Source organism: Euprymna scolopes, chromosome 21 (genome assembly GCF_053919585.1).
Source record: "Euprymna scolopes isolate OS-2025 chromosome 21, ASM5391958v1, whole genome shotgun sequence".
Taxonomy (NCBI): domain Eukaryota; kingdom Metazoa; phylum Mollusca; class Cephalopoda; order Sepiida; family Sepiolidae; genus Euprymna; species Euprymna scolopes.
Genome location: NC_136502.1, coordinates 39,718,781 through 39,742,735, shown reverse-complemented (window position 1 = coordinate 39,742,735; position 23,955 = coordinate 39,718,781). Strand labels below are relative to the sequence as shown.

The window sequence follows — 23,955 nt, the reverse complement described above, 5'->3', positions numbered from 1 at the left end:
TATTTTAACCAAACTTTGGATATATATTTTCATTTTAAAAAACAAATAAAAATAAGGAGGTTGTGCATAATTTGAACCAGACGTAATTCACCATCTGCTCGGTTTTGCTCGGAACATGACATCATGCGCTCGAATTTCATTGTAATCTGACGTAAGATGCCGATCAATGCGCGGCAAAGAAGCAGACGATCTTTGGGGAAAATATTGGTGGGGGGGGGGATCAACGGGACCAGCTTAGAGCTTCTCGACAGTTATCTTTTTGAGTTTATGCAGAAACAGAAATTTGGTAATGATTCTTTTGTTTTCATCTTAAACCATATATTGGAAAGCTACCCGATTGGCAGGCAAAGTTTCTTCCACATCCGCTGTCTTTTCTCACCACACTTTAACATCGTCTGATGCGACTGTAGAAAAGTTTACTTAATCTTAAGGGAATATCCTGACTGTTTTAATTTAATTTGAAAAAAAAAAAAAATGGTTGCCTAGCCTAGGAAAGAAAAATATTCAGGAAAAGAAAAAAAAAAATAACAACAAAAAAAAATTACTTTACATTAGTTACACAAATAAAAAACTGCAAAAAATATTACATGAAAAACACATAAAAAATGCTTTACCTTTGTTTAAAAAATATTAAAAACACAGAAAAATGGTTTAATTTTGTTCAATTTTGTTTGACAAAAAAAAAATGGTTAAAAAAAAGAAAAATATAACTTACTTGTTTATTTCTTATTTATTTTTTATTTATATATTATTAAAAAGAAAATATTATTTATTTTTTTATTTATTATTTTATTTATTTTTTATTTATTTATTTTTTATTTACTTTTTTATTTATTTATTTTTTAATCATTTTTTTTATTTTTTTATTTATTCATTTATTTAATTTTTTTTCACTTAAAAAATTGTGGCAAATGTGTATTTTAGCAGTGTAAATTATTTGACAGACATAAAAATTATTTATTTTATATAAAACACATTATTAGGCTCTAAGGCTGAAATAAAATCCGAAAAAACGTTTTGAAGAATGTAAAAAGGGCCAAATTTGGCCTCGAAAAGGCCAATCTGGCAAGCCTTAGAAAGGCCAAATTTTCAAAACAAGATGGCGGCCTCGATTGTTGTACATTTAGTCTAATAAAAAATGTTGAAAAATAATAAAAATTAAATTTTTTCGGGTTTTATTGCAGCCTTTAGGTCTAATGTGTTTTATATAAAATAAATAATTTTTATAAATTTTTGTCTGTCAAATAATTTACGTCGCTGAAATACACATTTGCCAAAATTGTTACGGTAGGCCGTGGTTTCTTTTTTATTTTTGTTATATTTTTTGTTTCTTTTTTTTTTTCTGGTGATTTTATTTTTAAATGTTTTCTTCAGTATTTTTCTAGAGTAGCATTGTTACATTTCGATAATCATTGATGCTCGGCAAAAGCCGGCATGTTTCGAGCAAAGCCGAGCAACCAGTTAGTTACGTCTTGTTCAAATTCTGTACAAGTACGAAAAAGTATAATAAGAATGAGTTATATTATTTAATTGCAACGAAGATTGATTTTTTTTATGTAGAGTCAGTTTTATTTACAAAAGTTTTTACTAAAAGTATATCAACGAAACTTTTTAAGAGCAGGCATTCCAACCACAGTGTTTTATTTTGGGAGAAACAAGCTCCCCAAAATAAGGCACTTTGGTGGATATTTTTATTAAAATAATAATCATAATAAAAACCAATTATTTAAAAAAAAAAAAAAAAACATTTTGTGAGGAACAGTATTTTCCCTACATTAAAAACCAATGAAATAATTTTGAATTTAATATGCTGATCTCTTCTGTCGGCAGTCAGTGAAAAAGAAATCCTTCTAAACTGAGGCAATTTTTATGCATAATAAAATCACAAATATAAGCAACAAGCATCAAGTCCTAAATTCTCAATTACTACATCAGTTTTTAATGTAGGGAAAATCCTGTTCGTCACAAAATGTTTTGTGAATAATATAACTCATTTTGATTATTATTATTTTTTTATTTTTAAATAAAATATCAATCCAGAATGCCTATTTTTGGAGGGATCGTTCTTCCCAAAATAGAACACCTTGGTTGGAATGCTTGCCCTTAAAGAGTTTGGTTTAAATAGTTTATTAAAAAGTTTTGTAAATAAAAATAAGTAAAACAGCACACTCAACATAAAAAAATCAATCTTTATTTATCTATGCAAAGTTATTTCTCTTTGATTTAATTTCTTTCAAAAAATACTTTTTCCAGATCAAAATTATTTTCTAATGACCGTCATTTAAAAAAAGAAAGAATGTAACATCTATATTTGTCCATACAGGTTGCAGCATGCTGTTAAGGAGAATGAACTGTAATTCGATTTAATTCCTCCCAGAAAATACTTTGTCCAGATCAAAATTATTTTCTAATGACCATCATTACAAAAAAAGGATGTATCACTTTATTCGTCTATACAAAGTTATTTCTCTTTGATTTAATTCCTCCCAGAAAATACTTTGTCCAGATCAGAATTATTTTCTAATGATCGTCATTTAAAATTAAAAATAGATGTAACATATTATTTGTTCATACAGAGTTATTTTTTTAAATTTAATTCCTTTCCAAAAATAATTTGTCCAGATCAGAATTATTTTTTATTGATTGTCATTAAAAATAAAAAAAAGGATGTAATACTATATTCGTCCATACAAAGTTATTTCTCTTTGATTAGAACAAAAAAAAAATAGTATTTGGGGGAGGAAATAAAAAAGGGCATATTTAAAAAAAAAAAAAGAAGAAAATAGGAAGCAAAAGCATTTTCAGGCAATGCCAGGAAATGTGCAACCAAATTCATTCATGGGTGTGATTAAATAATATATATATAGCATGTTATTACTATTATTATTACTATTATTATTATTATGTTTTAAAATAAAAATATCAATCTAAATTTGATTTAAATAGTTTTATTAAAAAGTTTTGTAAATATATAAAAAATGTACTCTTGTTCACGAAAATATGCAAAACAATCTCAAAAGTGTGTGTGTGTGTGTGTATGTGTGTGTGTGTGTGTGCGCAAAGGTCAAGGTCAAACCAATCTTGACCGAAATCTATCATTTTGTTTCTTTCTTTGCAGTGAAATTGTTTGGGGGTCTTTATTCTCTACTTGGTTCGTTTTCTTAAATGACATTAATTGCTGTGATTTCATTGACTTGGTGTCTCAGCATGGTTCAGTACTTTACGTAAACTGCCCGGAAAATTTTGACAATAGCACGGTCTTTATTTTGCATGAGTACCAAAAAAATGTAAACCACATCTCGTGATCAATAACACGATTCCAAAAAAATTTTTTTTGAAAATAATTATTTTATTTTTTTTCTTTCTTTCTTCTTTTTCTATATGCTCATACAGTATAACTTCTAGGAAAATCAGATTCTTTAAAACATCTTCATCTGAAAGTTCCTAATACTGTACATCGAAATTGATTTTCTGTTTTTTATCATTTATTATCACAAAACATATTAAATATTATTTACATCTTGATATGCTCCAGCAACTTGTTAAAATAATTAATTACTCGGGGAAAGAAATCCAAATTTATGGTTGAATATTGACTGATACTGTGCCAGACTAGGTTGATTCGAATGTCGGATGTTTTAGAGGAAGTCAAAATTTTACTTCAACAAGTTAAGGAAGAAACGGACGATTCTAGGATGACAACATCCCAATTCGAGGATGAGTAACACATTAGAAAACCGCATCCATAATCACGATAGGCATGGATGTGCGTTGCTAATAGAATAAGAAATGAGGTCATGCAGGTCAGAATGCGAGAAACACTTCCAACCTGTGTGATGTAAAACTTCCTCCTTTATCTCTTTAGCCAGCCTTAAATTGAAAACATCTAATTACAAAGTCATTAAAAGAAACATACTTCACAAAGAAACTAATTACTCATCATATAAATAAAGTCAATTTATTGTTTCAATAGTTTTATTCCAACAAAAATCAATATTTGATTTGGTTTGTCAATTTTTCTCTTGGATTGCTGCAGCATGTTTTTAAGAAAAATGAACTGTAATTTGATTTGATTTCTTTCAAAAAATACTTTGTCCAGATCAAAATTATTTTCTAATGACCATCATTACAAAAAAAGGATGTATCACTTTATTCGTCTATACAAAGTTATTTCTCTTTGATTTAATTCCTCCCAGAAAATACTTTGTCCAGATCAAAATTATTTTCTAATGATCGTCATTACAAAAAAAGGATGTATCACTTTATTCGTCTATACAAAGTTATTTCTCTTTGATTTAATTCCTCCCAGAAAATACTTTGTCCAGATCAAAATTATTTTCTAATGACCATCATTACAAAAAAAGGATGTATCACTTTATTCGTCTATACAAAGTTATTTCTCTTTGATTTAATTCCTCCCAGAAAATACTTTGTCCAGATCAAAATTATTTTCTAATGACCGTCATTACAAAAAAAGGATGTATCACTTTATTCGTCTATACAAAGTTATTTCTCTTTGATTTAATTCCTCCCAGAAAATACTTTGTCCAGATCAAAATTATTTTCTAATGACCATCATTACAAAAAAAGGATGTATCACTTTATTCGTCTATACAAAGTTATTTCTCTTTGATTTAATTCCTCCCAGAAAATACTTTGTCCAGATCAAAATTATTTTCTAATGACCATCATTACAAAAAAAGAATGTATCACTTTATTCGTCTATACAAAGTTATTTCTCTTTGATTTAATTCCTCCCAGAAAATACTTTGTCCAGATCAAAATTATTTTCTAATGACCATCATTACAAAAAAAGGATGTATCACTTTATTCGTCTATACAAAGTTATTTCTCTTTGATTTAATTCCTCCCAGAAAATACTTTGTCCAGATCAAAATTATTTTCTAATGATCATCATTACAAAAAAAGGATGTATCACTTTATTCGTCTATACAAAGTTATTTCTCTTTGATTTAATTCCTCCCAGAAAATACTTTGTCCAGATCAAAATTATTTTCTAATGATCATCATTACAAAAAAAGGATGTATCACTTTATTCGTCTATACAAAGTTATTTCTCTTTGATTTAATTCCTCCCAGAAAATACTTTGTCCAGATCAAAATTATTTTCTAATGACCATCATTACAAAAAAAGAATGTATCACTTTATTCGTCTATACAAAGTTATTTCTCTTTGATTTAATTCCTCCCAGAAAATACTTTGTCCAGATCAAAATTATTTTCTAATGATCGTCATTACAAAAAAAGAATGTATCACTTTATTCGTCTATACAAAGTTATTTCTCTTTGATTTAATTCCTCCCAGAAAATACTTTGTCCAGATCAAAATTATTTTCTAATGATCGTCATTACAAAAAAAGAATGTATCACTTTATTCGTCTATACAAAGTTATTTCTCTTTGATTTAATTCCTCCCAGAAAATACTTTGTCCAGATCAAAATTATTTTCTAATGATCGTCATTACAAAAAAAGAATGTATCACTTTATTCGTCTATACAAAGTTATTTCTCTTTGATTTAATTCCTCCCAGAAAATACTTTGTCCAGATCAAAATTATTTTCTAATGACCATCATTACAAAAAAAGAATGTATCACTTTATTCGTCTATACAAAGTTATTTCTCTTTGATTTAATTCCTCCCAGAAAATACTTTGTCCAGATCAAAATTATTTTCTAATGACCATCATTACAAAAAAAGAATGTATCACTTTATTCGTCTATACAAAGTTATTTCTCTTTGATTTAATTCCTCCCAGAAAATACTTTGTCCAGATCAAAATTATTTTCTAATGATCGTCATTACAAAAAAAGAATGTATCACTTTATTCGTCTATACAAAGTTATTTCTCTTTGATTTAATTCCTCCCAGAAAATACTTTGTCCAGATCAAAATTATTTTCTAATGACCATCATTACAAAAAAAGAATGTATCACTTTATTCGTCTATACAAAGTTATTTCTCTTTGATTTAATTCCTCCCAGAAAATACTTTGTCCAGATCAAAATTATTTTCTAATGACCATCATTACAAAAAAAGAATGTATCACTTTATTCGTCTATACAAAGTTATTTCTCTTTGATTTAATTCCTCCCAGAAAATACTTTGTCCAGATCAAAATTATTTTCTAATGATCATCATTACAAAAAAAGAATGTATCACTTTATTCGTCTATACAAAGTTATTTCTCTTTGATTTAATTCCTCCCAGAAAATACTTTGTCCAGATCAAAATTATTTTCTAATGATCGTCATTACAAAAAAAGAATGTATCACTTTATTCGTCTATACAAAGTTATTTCTCTTTGATTTAATTCCTCCCAGAAAATACTTTGTCCAGATCAAAATTATTTTCTAATGACCATCATTACAAAAAAAGAATGTATCACTTTATTCGTCTATACAAAGTTATTTCTCTTTGATTTAATTCCTCCCAGAAAATACTTTGTCCAGATCAAAATTATTTTCTAATGATCGTCATTACAAAAAAAGAATGTATCACTTTATTCGTCTATACAAAGTTATTTCTCTTTGATTTAATTCCTCCCAGAAAATACTTTGTCCAGATCAAAATTATTTTCTAATGATCGTCATTTAAAATTAAAAATAGATGTAACATGATATTTGTTCATACAGAGTTATTTTTTAAAACTTAATTCCTTTCCAAAAATAATTTGTCCAGATCAGAATTATTTTTTATTGATTGTCATTAAAAATAAAAAAAAGGATGTAATACTATATTCGTCCATACAAAGTTATTTCTCTTTGATTAGAACAAAAAAAAAAAATAGTATTTGGGGGAGGAAATAAAAAAGGGCATATTTAAAAAAAAAAAAGAAGACAAATAGGAATCAAAAACATTCTCAGGCAATGCCAGGAAATTTGCAACCAATTTTCGTTTTTAAAGCCTCGGTGTATTCATATTTTTTTTTTTTGTTGCCGACAATCTGCGTCGATAACAATTTGTTTATCTCAATATTGTTCAACAAAGATCACGTTTACTTTGCGGGACTGAATACGGAAGAAAACCTGAAGAGTTGTCAATCCAGCTAGAACTCCAGCGCGGAACAAGTGATGCTGACGATGATGTAGATGACGGTACTGTTGCTACTGACGATGATGATGACCATCCAAAGCTGTTCTCTGGAATTTGCGAAGTTCGTTGTTGGAGACAAGTCGACGTTACCCATTTGGAGATGATAGAGGATGACTGCTGTTTCAAAGTTGGCGGTTTTAATTCATGAGGTTTGTGGCTACTGGTAGAGTGGGGATGGCGGTGGTTTCCATTTTGGTGTTGGTGTTGGTGTTGGTGATGGTGGTGATGACCTTCTATAGACGGTTGGTGAGTGTGAGAATGATGATGGCTGTGATGCTGCTGATGCTGGGAGGATTTATTGTGGTGAATATGATGCTGCTGTTGCTGATAATAATGATGGTTTGATTGCGGGGCTTTGTTCCGTCTCTCCCCTTTTGATAACATATCCTGCGGGGCTGAGACGTCGGATATAACTTTGCTACCATTTCTGTTACCAGTACTGGTACAATTACCGGTGCCATCATCGGTTTCACCCACATCTTCATGTGTGGGTTCACTCTCTGATCTGTCGCTTGTTTCCTTAGCCGCCGCGTGTTTGTTAAATGCTTTCATTGCGCTGTTCGCATGGGTCCTCACGTGGTTCTTGAGCGTGGCCCTCTGCGAGAAGGCACGTTGACAAATCTCGCAATGAAAGGGCTTCTCCCCAGTATGAATACGCCGATGGTTGTCCAAGCTCGCACGCTGTGTAAACGATTTGCAGCAAAAGTTGCACGTGAAAGGTTTGACACCAGTATGCGTTCGTAGATGATTGTCAAGGCTTGCCTTCTGCGAGAACACCTTACTACAGATGGAGCAGTCAAAAGTCCGTAGGCTGCGCGCATGGATCCGCTGCTCAAGCGAATCAACCACATTCAACGAAGCAACGAGATGCTGGTTGGAGTGACTATAGTAGCCAGCAAAGGGGCTACTCGATGCACAAAAACCAAACTGTGCTGACGGAGTCGACCCTGACTCCGACCCCAAATCCTCAAGGCCACCTCCTCCTTCGTCATTTAATTTGTCATCTTTTCGGTTACTGGGTTTTTCATCGTCTTCATTGCATGAATTAAGAGCAAGTTTTTTGACGGCGACATTTGCCCTTTCAACAGTGCATCTGTTTTTATTGATGTCTTTATGAGAAACTTCAGACGGAGTCTCAGGAGACGGAGTTGGACACCTACTAGTGTCAGGCTGGCTGGATGTTGACTGGTAGCTAATGTTGTAATTCTTATTCAATATACATGGATTATGACGTGCCGACGGTACAGGGGAAGTGGGAAAACGTTGTTCGGAATTAGGGACATTACTACTACTACTACTACTATTAGTATTATTATTATTATTGACGTTTATTAATCCCGGTCTAGGTGGAAATACAACCATATCAGGACCAGGAAAGACACAGTTTGTAGTGGTAGTAGTAGTAGTAATAGTAGTAGTATGAGCATTATTACTATTTTTATAATTGTTACTGTTGATATTGCAACGATCATTATAACTAGTATCATTATTATCATTTGTCTTATTAATAATGTTACCCGGATTGAATTTATTTGTAAAGTGCGTTCGTTCATGATTTATTAGCGTTGCTCTCTGCGAGAAGCTTTTGCTGCAGAAGAAACAGCCAAAGGGTCTCTCGCCTGTGTGGGTTCGTTTATGGTTGTCGAGGTTGGCACGTTGGGCGAACGACTTCGTGCAGTACGGGCAGCGGTAGGGCCTCTCCCCGGAGTGCGTTCGCCGGTGGTTGTCGAGCGACGTCCGCTGGCCGAACGACCGTGGGCAGTCGGGACACACGAAAGGTCGCAGGCCCGTGTGAGTCAGCTCATGCGAGCGTAGCCGGTCGCGTTTTGGGAACGCCTTTGCGCAGAACGTGCAACTGAAATGCTTCTCGGAATCTTGCGTCTGTTCGTGCGTGTTGAACGTTGATCGACGGGAGAATGCTTTACGACATACCTGACATTTGTAAGGCTTAATATTGTTGTTGTTACCGTTGGTGATGATGCTTTTATTTGTATGGTCATGGTGATGATGGTTGCTTTCATGGGTAACCATGGCGACCAGTTGATTCGATGGATTTTCAAACGTCTTAGCCTCAGATGACGGGCTATGTGATTGGTTTTCTGGTGATAGTGTTGGATTTGTCAAACTTTGCGGATGAATACATGAATCAGATTCACGTTCGTGCTGCTGTTGAGTGGGGACGTGCTGGTGATGGTCCTCCTTGTCATTTTTGTTATTTAATCTGTCCTTCGAAGAAACCGACTGGATCGGCTGCAATTGGTGATGCTGCGAATGATGGTAATGCTGCGAATGAAGATGCGACTGCTGACTGCCGCTGTTGGTTTTCAAAGCTGGTGTGGGTAGTACACCAGTCGAGCTTAGGTTGAACTGGTGATTTCCCATCGCGTACAGTGACGGGAATGCATACATTTTAGCAAAACAGAGTGTACAGTAATTTTAGGCAAGAAACCAGTAATCCAAGCAAGGATTAAAATATTTATAAGAAATTGATAATCATTGTCCTCTGCAATATATGATCTGCTAGAAACAAATTCATCCTTAGAATTCTTTACTTTTGGCTTTTAAATTCTTACCAAATCCTCAACTTTGGTAACTATTTGCATTTGATCATTTCATTTAGATTAAAACAACTTTACATTAACAATTAGTTCTATTTTAATGACAATTCGATTCAATTAATATTTTAATGGCCAAACTATAATGTTATAATTATAATTAAAATTTCAAAATCCTAATTAAACAACATTGACATGATATTAAAAAAGTAGCGAAAAAAAAATTATAGTAAAAAAGATTCTCAAGCAACACCTCGTTATAAAACTAGTATCTATTCAAGTAAAATATTGCAAGATTATAATCTTCTATATCTATAAAAGATGAAAATTGTTTGTCTGTCTGTCTGCTAAATATGCACAACAAAGTTTTTCATGTCCGTAACTTAAGTTATATAATCTATATTTTTACATAATTTTCTTTATATAACACTACATTTTTGATTACATTGAATTTGCACTTTTCAAAGCGGTCTTTTAGGGAAGTTTGACTCCCCCACCTGCCTCTCCTCCCCACGGTATATTGTTGAAGTTGAATTTTAATGAGCTTCAAACCGTAAGTAAGAGAAACGAAATGACATACATTTTTTTCCTTTAACTCTACATGATTAAAACTTTTTATAAGCCCATAACTTCAGTTATGTCAATCTACCACTCCAGAAAGTGTCTGACTCCTAATGCAATTGTCTACTTCTAGAAGAGTCAGATTTGGACCAAGAACGGAGTATTGCTGCCACATCTAGGGTGTTGCCACTCAGAGCACTCTTTCCTAGTCTTGGCAGAGTACAAAACTAACTTCACAATCTAGTGGGAGATGATTTCTTCTCTTCCTTTCCAGTCTCTTTCTCTCTCTCTAGTCTTTCCCTATTCTTTTGGAAATTAAATTAGAACGGCTTTCTACCCGACTCTTTATGAACACACGTAAAAAAATTTGCACATCTTATATAATCTACTATTTTCCATCTATTACATAAAGAGCAGTTGTCTGTGTGTATGTCCAGCTAAAAGTCTAAAACTACTAACCAAGTATTCACAAAGTTTATATTTTCTTAGCCGGCATTGCCCCGGATGTATAATATCTAAAAATAAAAATTTATGCATTCTTTAGGTGTCAACTGGACCAGGTTCCGTCAGAGGAAGGTTGCTTTCTTTTTCAGCCATTTCCAATGTTATCTATTATATAAAGGAGAAGTGAAGGAGGAGTGAGTACGAGGGATGGGGAAAGATGAGGAAGAGGAAAAGGGAGAAGATAAAGAGATGGAGTAAGATTATTAACGATTACTATATTGTCCAATTGACTACTGTAAACTCTTTAACCCTTATCCTCGAGTGGCTTCTGGGCCTTGATAAGTGATGATGCTTATGTAAAAAAAAAAAAAAAAGATAAAAGTTTTAATATAAATATGTTGCCCACACTTTTAAACCTTTTCTGTTATTTTTAATAGTTCTAGGCAATGCCGGGTAGCCTTGGTTGTCTATAAATTAAATTAATCTAAAAATGATTGGAAACTTTTATTTGGATGAGGATATGCCTTGTTTGTGTTATTGTTTTGCTATTTAAAATTTATTCCAGTTCAATATTGATTTGTTGAACAATCAGCTTAATATTGTAATTGTGGACAAAATCAAAGTTAAAATAATTATGCCCTGGTGAGGTTTGAACTCACAATCACTGTCTCTAACTATGACAAGCTAACTGATTATCCCACAAAGCTAAATATGAAATGATAACGCTATTAAATAGATAAACACGTCATTGCTTACGTTCAGTCTTGAGAGACAATAGATATTCACTAAGTGTAGCTGCGTTTATAATTGTGGAGCAAGGGTTGCACAATCTTCAACCACACCTCTACTAAATCGGCACTGCTTGATTCCAATGGCAATGAAAAGTCCAAGATGACTGGAAACAATGCTGCGATAAGTGAAGAACACATACAGCATTAATATTTCTAAATGGTCACACGTTTTTAGTCTTGGCCAGGCTCACTGTTGCTTAACTTCAGTGATCTAGTCGGAACCAGTGTCAACGTGATTATGCCATATAGATAAACTAGACTGTCTTAAATGGTGTATAATAAAAAAAAAAATATTTTATTAAATTAGTACTCTGTGGTTTGGGTGACAGTATAAGGCTTTCTGACTGTGAGAGTAAAAATTCTGCCACACTTTTCTAAATATGATTTTTTTTTAAAATACTGATCAGGATTAAATATTAAAATTGATGTAATTGATTGAAAATAATTTTTGACCTAATAATAACTGACATAAATGAGTGAGAAAACAGCTTAATTATCTAACTTGTAGTAAAAATGTTAATAATCATATAAATACAGAGGCGTGGGGGTTCTTCTTCACTTTATATATTTATATCCATTGCATAAAAGAAGCTTCATAATCATATTAGTATAAACATCTATGATATGATGTATCATGTTATTCTAGGCACCGGATTTGTTGGATGGTTTTCTTTCTGTTTTACTTCTTTTTTCTTTTTCTTTTTTTTTTTTTTTGATGAACAGCTTTTCTTGCTGAAATGATGTCTTTTGGAGCTTTTTTTTTTTTTTTTTTTCAGATGTTACAGTGTTAAAGAAATCCCATATCAATGGCTGCAGTCAGATGGCAAATTGACTGTTCTGATATCTTCATTTTCAGAGGCTATGTTTCTTTCCCATTGCAGCAAGTTGGATGTCACGTAACAACACTGGGAAACAAGAAGAAAGAAAATTTACTTAAAACAATAGAAACAGGAAAAAAATAATTGGGAGGCGGAGGGGAGCACGGTTTGAATGTTTCGGTTTGTGAATATTTATTTTTAATATTTTTCCGTTCCAACTTAAGTATCTCACTTAATACTTCTAAAACAAAATGGCTTCTTAATAATTAGTAATAGTATCAATACATCTGTGACTAAATATCCCGAATCAGATTTGTATTTTGATGATATCTAATAAATTTTAAAGTAGATCTTTGTAAAGTGTAAACAAATATCAAATTGAGGGTGCTTCTTTGTTAATAGACCGAAATTTGAGTATGATTTTTACAACGTTTCGGTTGATGTAACCTCTGGCCTTCTTCAGGTGTATCTTCAATCCTCAATGTGGGCGATCGAAAAATACAATTGCGAATTACTTAGGACGACTATCCAATCATGGCTGACAGAACAAGAACATGCTACCCTCGTGACGTAAATAAAGGGTTTTGCTCGAAATTCCGTCCAAATTCTTGAGTTTGACAGAAACATTCTCGAGTTCGATAAGATACACCTGAAGAAGGTCGGAGGTTACACTGACCGAAACGTGAAAATCACACTCGGGATGAGAACAGTGGTCCGGTGAATCCAAATAATTTGAGGAAAAACTATAACATAAAAGAAGAAATATTTGTTCAGCATAACAAAGGTATAGGAAATGAGGTTAGTAGAAAGACAATGGAGAGATAGTGGTTCACTAAGATACACAAAGGCTGTTTGAAATAGGATAGTTAATCAAAGTGTGGCTGACAAATAATGGGACATAGAGGTTGATATATTTAGAGTTAATTTACAGACAGTAAATTTTGCAACAGTTTATGGACAGTTTCAAGTTTATGACAGTTGAGAATAGTTTCAATTGGAGACAGTTGAAGGCAGGTTGGGGCTCAGAGCAGATCAAGATGAATAGGTCAACTTATGACAAAAAGGCCTCAACAGATAAGATGGTAACGTTATCATTTATAAGGTCGATGGTGTCACACACACACCCAAGATGCAACTGATATTTGCAGAATGTGTCGGAGTTTGTGTTTTCTCTTGTGTTGTTTATTATTTTATACCTGCGAACCATTGCTGTAAGAGTCAACAACATGGCCAGAATGAGAAAAGAAGACGAAGGAGAAGGAAACCATGGGATACAATGTTGAGGTCGGCGATTGTTGTCAAGTAGGGAAGCACTTTATGAATATCAAGAAATCTTGTTAACGTGATCTGGGCGTTAACTGTCGACAGCAATTTGCAATTTGACAAAATACATCTTTTACCCTTTATGATATGGTTGAACTAATTTGTTCAGTCGTAAATAAATGAATATAACAACATAAATAAAGTGGGAATTGATTCAAATACGCCTTGTACGTATTAGTTCAGTATGTGGGTAGATGCTAGACACCTCCAGATTGCAACTGTCCATTGCTTACATTCAGTAAGCTGCTATCTGTCTCAGAAAGCGGAGGATTTTGTTTGTCATAAACACTTTTTTCAAGCACTATGGATAATAATCAAGTTAAGTTTATGAAATGTAAAAATTCTCAGTGGTAGTTTAACTATTGAACTTCATAATTTTTCCAGTTTGAAGACAATCATAGTATCATTATTCTTTAAACTAACTAAAATTAACAAATGTTTTTTTAATCACCTACATCATAATTCAAGTCATAGAGGGTTAAATTGCCAAGAAGACCTTTATCAGCCGCTTTCCAGCCATCTATTTGAAAATGTATTATACATCTACAGTGTAACCATGAAGGCAAAAGCGCATTTTAGGTGCGATTTTGCATCATCAGTTTGTAATCCCTATCTTATTCAAAATATTGAAGGATTAGAAACTGTTTAAAGATGTGCGACTAGGTGAATATCCTTCCTTAATTGGAATTCATTTTTGAGATGAGCATTATATATATTAATTTATTTTATTTCGGACTATTAGTCTCATCTTTATTAGTTGTTGTTTTTCATCTTTTATTGGTTTGTTTATTCACAACATTTCGGCCAACTATTCCTCTGAGAATGCAGTTAGGAGATTCAAAGTTCCTATCCGTCGCGATTACCACCTGACGAAGGCCAGAAGGATAGTTGGCCGAAACGTTGTGAATAAACAAAACCAATAAAAGATGAAAAACAACAACTAATAAAGATGAGACTAATAGTCCGAAATAAAATAAATTAATAAAATTAATATATATAATGCTCATCTCAAAAATGAATTCCGATTAAGGAATAATATATATACCAATCGGTACGGACCTGACTATGGAAGATCAGATAATAAATAAACGTGGATTTATAAGATCAAAGAATCCAACCTTGATCGCCCTTCGGGGCCCGTGGCGCAGTTGATAGAGACGTTGAATCTCTACAGTTCCAGATGAACATTGTCTGAAGATAGCGGTTTCAATCCCACCCAAATCGTGCCAGAGGTTAATTGGCCAAAATGTGGTGGGACGACAACAACTACGGATGGCAGTGATGGCTGAGAATGCAGTTAGGAGATTCGAAGTTCCTATCTGTCGCGGTTACCACCTGACGAAGGCCAGAGGAATTAGTTGGCCAAAACGTTGTGAATAAACAAACCAATAAAAGATGAAAAACAACAACTAATAAAGATGAGACTAATAGTCCGAAATAAAATAAATTAATATAAATTAATAGGTGAATATCCTTCATCAAATAATGAACAACAGAAAACGAAAGGAAAAAATCCGTTTAGTCATGCTCTCAATCAGAAGCTTGGTATTAGTGGAATTTTAGCATCTCAGACAGTTTGGTTGAGTACAGCGTGCCAGCTCCTGCATCAACGCAACAACACGCATGGATATCCAAGCCAAAAAAGTGCATGAAGCACCTACCTCGAATGCTTGCAATTGGATCAGACTACATAGAGAACACCATACGATGTTGCTTAGTATTGCCCACCTTGGAATCCAGGACATTCGTATCACCTTAAATACAAAAATCAGATGATGAAACACCTGCCGTACTCTGAATCACTTGCTTTTTAGGCTTAAACAAAATACTAGTAGAAAATCATGCAATAAATGTCACTAGGGCGCTTATTAGGTGGGTTTTTACCATTATTTTGTTTAATTTTTTACTTTTGAGCTATTACCAAACTCCAAAGATAACCGTCTCATGTGCACCCATTTTTTCTTATTCTAATGTAACACTCAATGTGAATAAACGCTTTAAAATAAGTTAAAGCATCAAAAACTTATGCAGATAGGTAGAAGAGTAACTTATCTTGACTTTGGTTACCTTTATTTGTTATATATTTGTTGTTTTTTTTTATTTTATCACTTTTTCGTTTCATTGCTCTTACTGCAAAATGCCCAGTTTCGATTTATTGGCACTAGTGCAGTTTAGCATCCGCAAGAGGATGAATTGTTTTCATTTTAAGAGAATTCAGTTCACACAAAGGAAGAGTTAACAAAGTTCCTCTCTCTGAGAATGTTAAGATGTTAAGAATGGCTTGCTAAAATTGCTTGGGATATTAAACTGCACAAGTGTTGATTTATTTTGCAGTTTCATTTTCATTTCAATAAATAATGGAGGTAAAAGTGCATTTTAGGTGCGTAAATTAAGAGACTTAAAACCATAAAAAGCTATTACTTTATGTTATAGTTCACATTATTAGAGCCAAACACAAGATTAGAAGGGATAATTGTCAGCTATAATCTTTAGTATAATAAGAAACAAGTCCTCGGTATGAAACCTATAGCGAAAAATAAATTTATGGAGATAAGATGAAAAAATCTCAGGATGTGATAAACTGTTTGCACAATTTTCGTTTAACACGCATCCACATGTTCTCGACGTATTCGGTGTGGATGTCTGGAACGTCTAGATCAACAAAATGTTGCTGATGAACAAGTGAAGATACATTCGGTCTCTAGTCTGGTCGATGTTTGCATGTGCTTACCAACCATCAGATTTTATAGAAGCCAGACAAGATAAGATGATAAATGAGTGGTTCCAGCATAGCTACCAATTAGTCAAATACCTCAATAAGAAAACACTTCCCTGTATTACGTTCTATATCTCCAAAGACCCAAATGGCCGTCTCTCCACTGTCCTCTGTGATAAGTACTTTCACAGAAAATACTTCGATTCATCAATTTTAACGACCACTGGGTCTCCATTGACATCTTTTTATTTTTTTAATTTAATTTTCACCCCAAACAAGGCACAGTGCCACTTTGAAATAGGGGGCTACTATCGGGGACAAAAGTTGCAGGGGTATTATGAAAGAAGATGAGTAGCAAGATGTCTGTTCACATTACACTTGAACTTCTGCATGTCAGTACAGTTGGGAAAGCAGAATCCCAGAAGCGAGTTCCAAAGTTTAGCCATTCTGGGGAAGAAACTATTAGAGTAGAAGGCTTTCTTACACCTAGGGATCTCTACTGTGAAGGGGTGGGATTTAGCTACTTGTCGGGTTTGTTGGGGATGTTTACGTCGAGGGGGTACAAGTGCTTGTAGTTCGTCAGAGCATTCACCATTAAAGTACTTGTAGAACAGGCAGACGGATGCAACATTTCGTCGATGGGACAGAGGTTGAAGCCTAGATGACAGTTCAGGACCTATCTATGCCACCAATTTAAATTCACGCACCTAAAATGCATTTTTACCATAATGCATTAATAATAAATAAAATAATAATACGTAACCTGTTATTCAATGTGTGGTTATAATTCTTAATGTTATGTTGACGCAAGAAATGCACGCATGAAGTTGTTTCATAATTTTATTAATATAACTAACAGGGGAGGGAACGGTCTTGCTGGGTCGTAAAATACACTTAAATATATTTTAATTCATGCAGATTTCCTATTCATTATTAAAGAGCTAATTGTCTATTGAATATTATATTGTACCTAATATATAGTAGTGATTGAAAAAGTCTTTAAAAAAAAATGAGTAGGGTACCATCAGCTAGAATCGAAACAAAAACATTTAGCGCTCCAGCTTCACTCCCTACTGATGTAGATACCAAGAGATAGGTAAAAAAATTTTAATATTAAACGACTTGAAGAAATTAATTGAATTTGGGCATGCACAGAAAAATGTAAAATTATGTCGGCAAGTTAAAAATGAACAGTTTGCATTTATATAGGTATGTGTTATTCATCCATCCAAACAAAGATTATACTCGTTATAAATTACCCTTGGTGTATGATTACTATTTCCTATTAATTTCAGTGTTATGTGACAGTAGTTTAAGAGTTTATCGGTTAAATATTTACACACAGACAGACACACATACATCTAGTTTTATTTATACAGAAGATTGCAACCCGGGATCTTTGGTCAATCATAAATATTCTCATTTATTTTTTTCCTTTGCATATAATTTTTATTACCTCCTACACCTGTTTTATTGTTTACTAGCAGGTCGCCTGGCATTGCCCGGTCATAAAATACACATAAATATTATATTTTTTATTCATACAGAAACTGAGACGTGTATGCGAGCATCATGTTTTTTCTAAACTGTTCACTTCTTATAAGAAAAACAATATATTCGCGCTGAGATCGAAACCAAAACCTAAAGGCTGTGAGCCAAGTACGCTAACCATTAGGCCAGCTTGACACAATCTTTAAAACGTGTTTTCAAACCTACTTATTTTTAACATAAGGAAGCTGTCATGTGAATCATTCACACATGCACATTCGTGGAACAGTTGACAAACAGATAAAATCCAATGACCCCCCCCACACTCCACGTACCAATTTTTCAATTTTGATACCTTAGCAGCCCCTTATTTTCTGGATGAAAACCAATTTAGAAAGTTTTCCACATGTCTGAATACCCTGTATAACAAATTTCAAGTCTGTAGATCAAAAATTCGTTGAGTACATAGGTTGAGAAGTGTCCTCATTCACACACACACACACACATTCTCACTTTTATAGATATATAGAGATGCACCCGAACCTAGAGTTTTTCAAATATATTTTGGAAAATTAATTGTTTTTATTTTAGGAGAATTCCATCCACGACAAGGGAGGAGTTAACGATGCTGCCCCTCTCCTCATATCAAGAATAGCTTTCTAAATTAATTTGCGGGGGTTGCTAATATGCACAAGCGACATTTTTTTTTTTTTTTTTATATATTCAAGATTGTTGCAATTGAAACAACATTTTCTTGATTAAATTAGTTCTAATTTTATGAATCATTAATTGAACCAAGTAACTAGGCTACTTATGCAGAACAGATCCTACTGAAATAATAACGTTATTATTTACTACATCATATTTAGAATCCCATTTTTAACATGGGGAGAGGAGGGCGTTTTGTAATTAACTATTCTGTACTTTCACCTAACAATTTAATAGACAAAAGATAACTTGAAAATCCTATCTAAAAATAAATTTTTTTGCGTAAGTACCAAAATTAAGACTGATTTGCTCTTTTTAAAATTTTTTTGTTTACTTGCCTCCCCACAAGGGCAGAGTTAGACATCAGCTCAGTTTTTAATGTGGGAGGAAACCAGTAACAAAAATAAAAAAAATGTATCAGTCATGAAGGATTTCTCCTCCATTAACCGAGACCAAAAAAGTGTAGTGCAGCACTGCAGCAGCATCTGAAGAACAGATACTACACTTTGATCCTGCCCCGAAGAAGGTGCTCTTTAGTCTTTTAATAGCAAACATTTTAAAGCTAAAAACTTCAAGATAACCTTACTATTTGATTAGAAATTTTTCAGCTCTGTAACTTTCTTTTTTTGTTTGTTTGTTATTTTTCTTATCAGTTTGTTCGAGCTGGGCATGGAGCATTCTACCGGATGCCAAACATTTACCCGCTAACTCAGATATTCAAACCGAGAGATCTTTTTAAGATTCTGGCTGTCCCTTTAAGTGCACTATTGGTTATGAGTAAAGTAATGAACCGTCACACATCTTGCTTATTGGCTGGGAGTAAGGTACCCCACCCGACCCCTTATTACTTTATTCACGACTAATAATTACGTAACTTCAAATGTTTTTATTAAACATGACATTTTTCTTTTTAAAACACAAATACGTCACAAATTGGTAGGTAAACCAAAAATAAATCGTTTTTGACTAATTTCCAACCTCTGTTTTTATGTTTGTTTCTTGCTATTATTTATGTCGCCAATAGTAACGTTTGCCAGTAAATCTTTCTTCGAAAGAATCGTTGTCATTTTGGTAAAATCATATTTTTGGAGGAGGGAGGGTTTATATAAAGAGTTTTTTTTTTTTTTTTTTCTTTAAAAATGTCTAATATTTGTCTCTGTTAGACTGTTCCAAACAGATCATTAAAATAACAATGATAAAAAAAAAAAAACTTATTTAATATTCAGGTGTAAGGATGTATAAATTGTTTGGCATAAAATCAACGCGTTTAATTAAAGCAAATATCAATCAAAACAAATAATCGCTAAAAAATGTTGGTCCGATTTTTTTTCTTCATAAAATTCCTTCCACTGTTTTTGTTATGTTAAAATGAAAAAACTGTTTATTGTGTCTGTTGTGACTATAGCGATGATGATGATGATAGTGTTTTGCTTACACGGTTATTGTTAGTGATAATACTTACCGCGATCAATATACATTGGCTGTAGCCTGACCGTTGGCCAGGGAAGAGAAGTAAGTTTTTAAAAAAGGGCCAAAAAGGACTCCGGTATTTTCAAAATAGTTTGGGTCTTTCGATGGCCAGAATTTCTCGGTGCAGATAGGAACAAGGGGCAGATAACTCTCTGAATTATGTCCACACAGAAAAAAAAATTGTTTATCATTTTTTTGTTTTTTTTTGTCTGTCATTTGGTTTAGGATCATAGCCTTCAGTAAATGTGGTATTGTGGTGACTGATGGACAAATAGAGTAGATGACCAATGGCTTCCATTTTCCCACACTTTTGATGGCCTTGTGTCTAATTTGCTCCAAATTTAAACTGTCATTTTTATACTTTTTGCAAATCAATAATTTAAAGTCTGCCATGGCACACGCGGTTCTAGGATACTTTTGGACCCTACCCTTCTCCATTTAAGGTAGCCTCTTAGTTCATTAAGTGAACGAGTCCTGTACCCCACCCACTCACCCCTTCCCCCGTTCCGGTAACGTCTTTATTTTCTTTCTCCATGTGCCAAGTGTCAGGAAGAATTTCTATGAGCAGAGTTTCTTTTCATGAACTTCCCGTCTGTGGAACATATTACCACAGGCCTGCTTCCTTGCAGACTACAACAGGGGGGTCATCTTAAAATCCAATGTCAACAAATACTTGTCATGAACCGTCCTTTTAAGAAATCAAATTGTGTTCGCTCCATTCATCATTTTTGGTTGTCTAATAATATTCCTCATCGTTCAACTGACAATCAATCTATATCATTAACCCTTATTCTCAAGTGGCTTTTGGCCTTGATAAATGGTCACTATTTGGTAAAAATGAAAAAGAGATCCTCCAAAATACCCTCTCCCACTTTTATTTATTTATTTTCCTTGGCCTTCCTTAATTTGGAAGAACACCATCCATTCTTGAAAACCACACTTATTTTAAATCCCACTATCACTTAGATATTGATCTGCTTGTCTTCAGCTAGAAAAAAAGAAAAAAAAAAAAACGGAAAACAGTTCGATCTCGTGGCTAGGAGAAAGGTGTAGTATATATCCTAGTGCTATTCTTAATCTTTTCTGTCCTTGGTCATTAAGGACAAGTCCTTCTAAACTGAGACAATTTTTATTTTTGTCTTAATTCAGGGTGCCCCTTTTTGTAAGAGCGGAATTTTCTCCAATTAATAAATAAAACGAATCTTGTGCCTAACTCTGTCCTCGTTGAAGGCAAGTAAATAGGAACAATAGGCGACCCACTCTTAGAAAGGGCTCAAAAGGTCTTACTAACTTGCTTCTGCCTCCCCCCCCTCCCCATCTTTTTCCAATGAAATTGTAAATATCTTTCCTAAATAAAATTCATTTTAAACCATTGGGCATATTTAAATGAGGTAGTCTATAGAGTAAATGTGGCATTGTGGTGATTAGTGAAGTGAAAGTAATGGACAAATGGTTAAAGGATGATGATTTGCCAATAGCCGTTGCAGAGTTCAAGGGATGTGAAATATTTATATCCGTCACCAATTTTGTGAAACAATTGGTCAAGTTTTGGTATGGAATAGAGGTTGAGATTAACCAGAACCTTATTGACGGTTCTTTTGAAATTGGCAACTACTCGGATCGTTCTGTTCTTTTTGCAGATAGCTAATACAAGGCTATTAAGACCCCCCCCCTTTTTTAAACTCTTTTTGCACACCATTACATCAAACTTCTGCAGGGTAATGCTATCAGAGAAGCAGGAAACAGAGGGAATTCCAAAGTCTAGCAAGCTAAAGGAAGAAACTAGAGTAGAAATTAGAGTAGAAGGCTTTCTGACATCTAGGGACATCAACAAGGAAGAGGTGGGATCTTGCTGCTTGCTCTCTTTTGGACCGTGTATAAGAGTGAAAGACTAGTGGTTGTCAGCCCAGATGTGGCAACAATATTCGATGCATGAGCGAATTCTGGCTTTGTAAAGATATGGAATACACCTTGGTGTGAGAAGTTCACTAGCATGGTAGAAGAAGCTCACTCTCTTTGCAATGTCTTTAATGTATTTGTTCCAATTCATGTTGCCTGTGAATGTTAAGCCAAGGAGTTTGAAGGACGAGCTCTCAGGTAGGGTGTTATTTCGTTTCTGAATTTTTGAGATGATGATTGGTTATTTGTATTATTTGGAATCTTTGGACTACTGTTCTCATCTTGAGTGTCATTTTCACAACGTTTCGGTTGATACAACTTCTCACCTTCTTCAGGTGTATCTTGTTGAACTCTGCAAGGATCCGTGGCATAGTGGTTAGAGTACTTGGAATTGTAAAGTAGTATTCTCCTGAAGGTTGAAGTTCAGTTTTCAGTGTGGGTGACTGAAAAATACAATTGCAAATTACTTAGGACCTCTATCCAGTGATGGCTGATGGAACGAGAGCATGCTACCCCCATGAAGTAAATAAAGGGTTCCATTCGAAATGACGTCCAAATTCCCAAGTTCAACAAGATACCTGTACCTCTTTAAGGCCACCATTCGCCCATGTATGGAGTATTGTTGTCATATTTGGGCTGGTGCATCTGCTACTAGTCTCTCTCTCCTAGACAACGTTCAAAAGAGAGTCGCCAACCTGATATGTCCTGAACTGTCATCTAAGCTTCAACCTCTGTCCCATCGACGAAATGTTGCATCCCTCTGCCTGTTCTACAAGTATTTTAATGGTGAAGGCTCCAACAAACTACAAGCACTTGTACCCCCTCGATGTAAATACCCCCGACAAACCCGACAAGCAGCTAAATCCCACCTCTACACAATAGAAATCCCCAGATGTAAGAGAGCTTTCTGCTCAAGTAGTTTCTTCCTCAGAACTGCTAGATTTTGGAATTCCCTTCCGGGTTCCTGCTTCCCCAACTGTACTGATATGCAGAAGTTCAAATGTAATGCAAACATGCAACTTGCTACCCAACTCCCTACATAGTGACCCTGTAGCTTATGTCCCTGATAATAGCCCCCTACATCAAAGTGGCAATGTGCCTTGTTTGGGGTGAAAATGTAATAAAAAAAAAGAAGATACACCTGAAGAAAGTTGGAGGTTACATCGACTGAAATGTTGTAAAAATGACAATCAAGATGAGAACAGTAGTTTAGAGAATCCAAATAATATGAGGCCATTATTTATTAGTGGTTGAGAAGGGTGTTTTGCAATTGTTAAGTTTACTCCATTGGAGTCACCGGTGGTTATTCATATTTATTCAGCATCAATATTAGCTTGAGCAGTTTGGATGATCAAGTGTTTCTTCTAACAGTGGGACTGACCATTCATTGGGATTAGAACGAGTCTAATGAAGGTACTCTTTCCAATGATTTTGATACCGAGGATGTCTGTGAAGCAGATGAGTATGTCTGCTGTGGCTTCCGGTTCGTCACGGTTCAAATGGTTGACTTGACTTGATTTGACTTGACATGGTGACATTCACCCAGGATGGGCTGAGCCGGCTCCTCCCATAGAACACACAGCATCCTGAATGAATACAGACACATACGATGATTCGCAGCAGTCAAGATAGTTATGGGCAGCAGTGAACAACATAGACCTGTGGACTAAAGGTAGGCTCGATGTTGGCTTTAATGATGTATAACCACGCATTCATCTGGCTTCCCAGGCATCTTCGCCAATCTTGGAGTGGTTCTGGAGCTATTGCTTCATGAATGAGTTTTCCTGTGTTGTGGCGGGCAGCGTGGCCAAACCAACAAAGTCTCCTCTTTAGAAGAGTTAAGGGAGGAAGATTCTGCATCGTGTTCAGATTTGTTATATTGGAGAAAAAATGGTGCCAACAAACCTGCAGAATTTAGTGGAAGCAGTATAGATCAAACACTACCAATTTTTAAAGATTGGCAGCTGTCATCAGCCAGGTCTCGCAGTCCCAGAGAAGAATCGTCTGAGCAAGCACCTGTTAAATTCGGGCTCTTGTACCTTTTGTGTGATCTCAGGGCGAGACCAC

General features: G+C 34.2%; 1 protein-coding gene and 1 long non-coding RNA gene across 2 annotated transcripts; both read right to left on the bottom strand.

Moving 5' to 3' along the window:
- Positions 1-6,795: 6,795 nt before the first annotated feature.
- LOC145242137 (uncharacterized) lies at positions 6,796-9,655 on the bottom strand. The gene has a single exon (XM_080105072.1). The coding sequence runs from the start codon at positions 9,522-9,524 to the stop codon at positions 7,002-7,004; it is 2,523 nt and encodes an 840-aa protein (XP_079961198.1). The 5' UTR covers positions 9,525-9,655; the 3' UTR covers positions 6,796-7,001.
- Positions 9,656-12,093: 2,438 nt separating this feature from the next.
- On the bottom strand, positions 12,094-20,321 carry LOC145242140 (uncharacterized). The gene is made up of 2 exons (XR_013862655.1): positions 19,982-20,321; positions 12,094-12,371 (listed from the first exon to the last, which is right to left on the bottom strand). It is a non-coding gene; the product is annotated as an uncharacterized LOC145242140 (long non-coding RNA).
- Positions 20,322-23,955: the final 3,634 nt, after the last annotated feature.

Excerpts from the sequence above, each read along its gene's own strand:
- LOC145242137 (XM_080105072.1), bottom strand. The coding sequence starts at position 9,524 with ATGTATGCATTCCCGTCACTGTACGCGATGGGAAATCACCAGTTCAAC.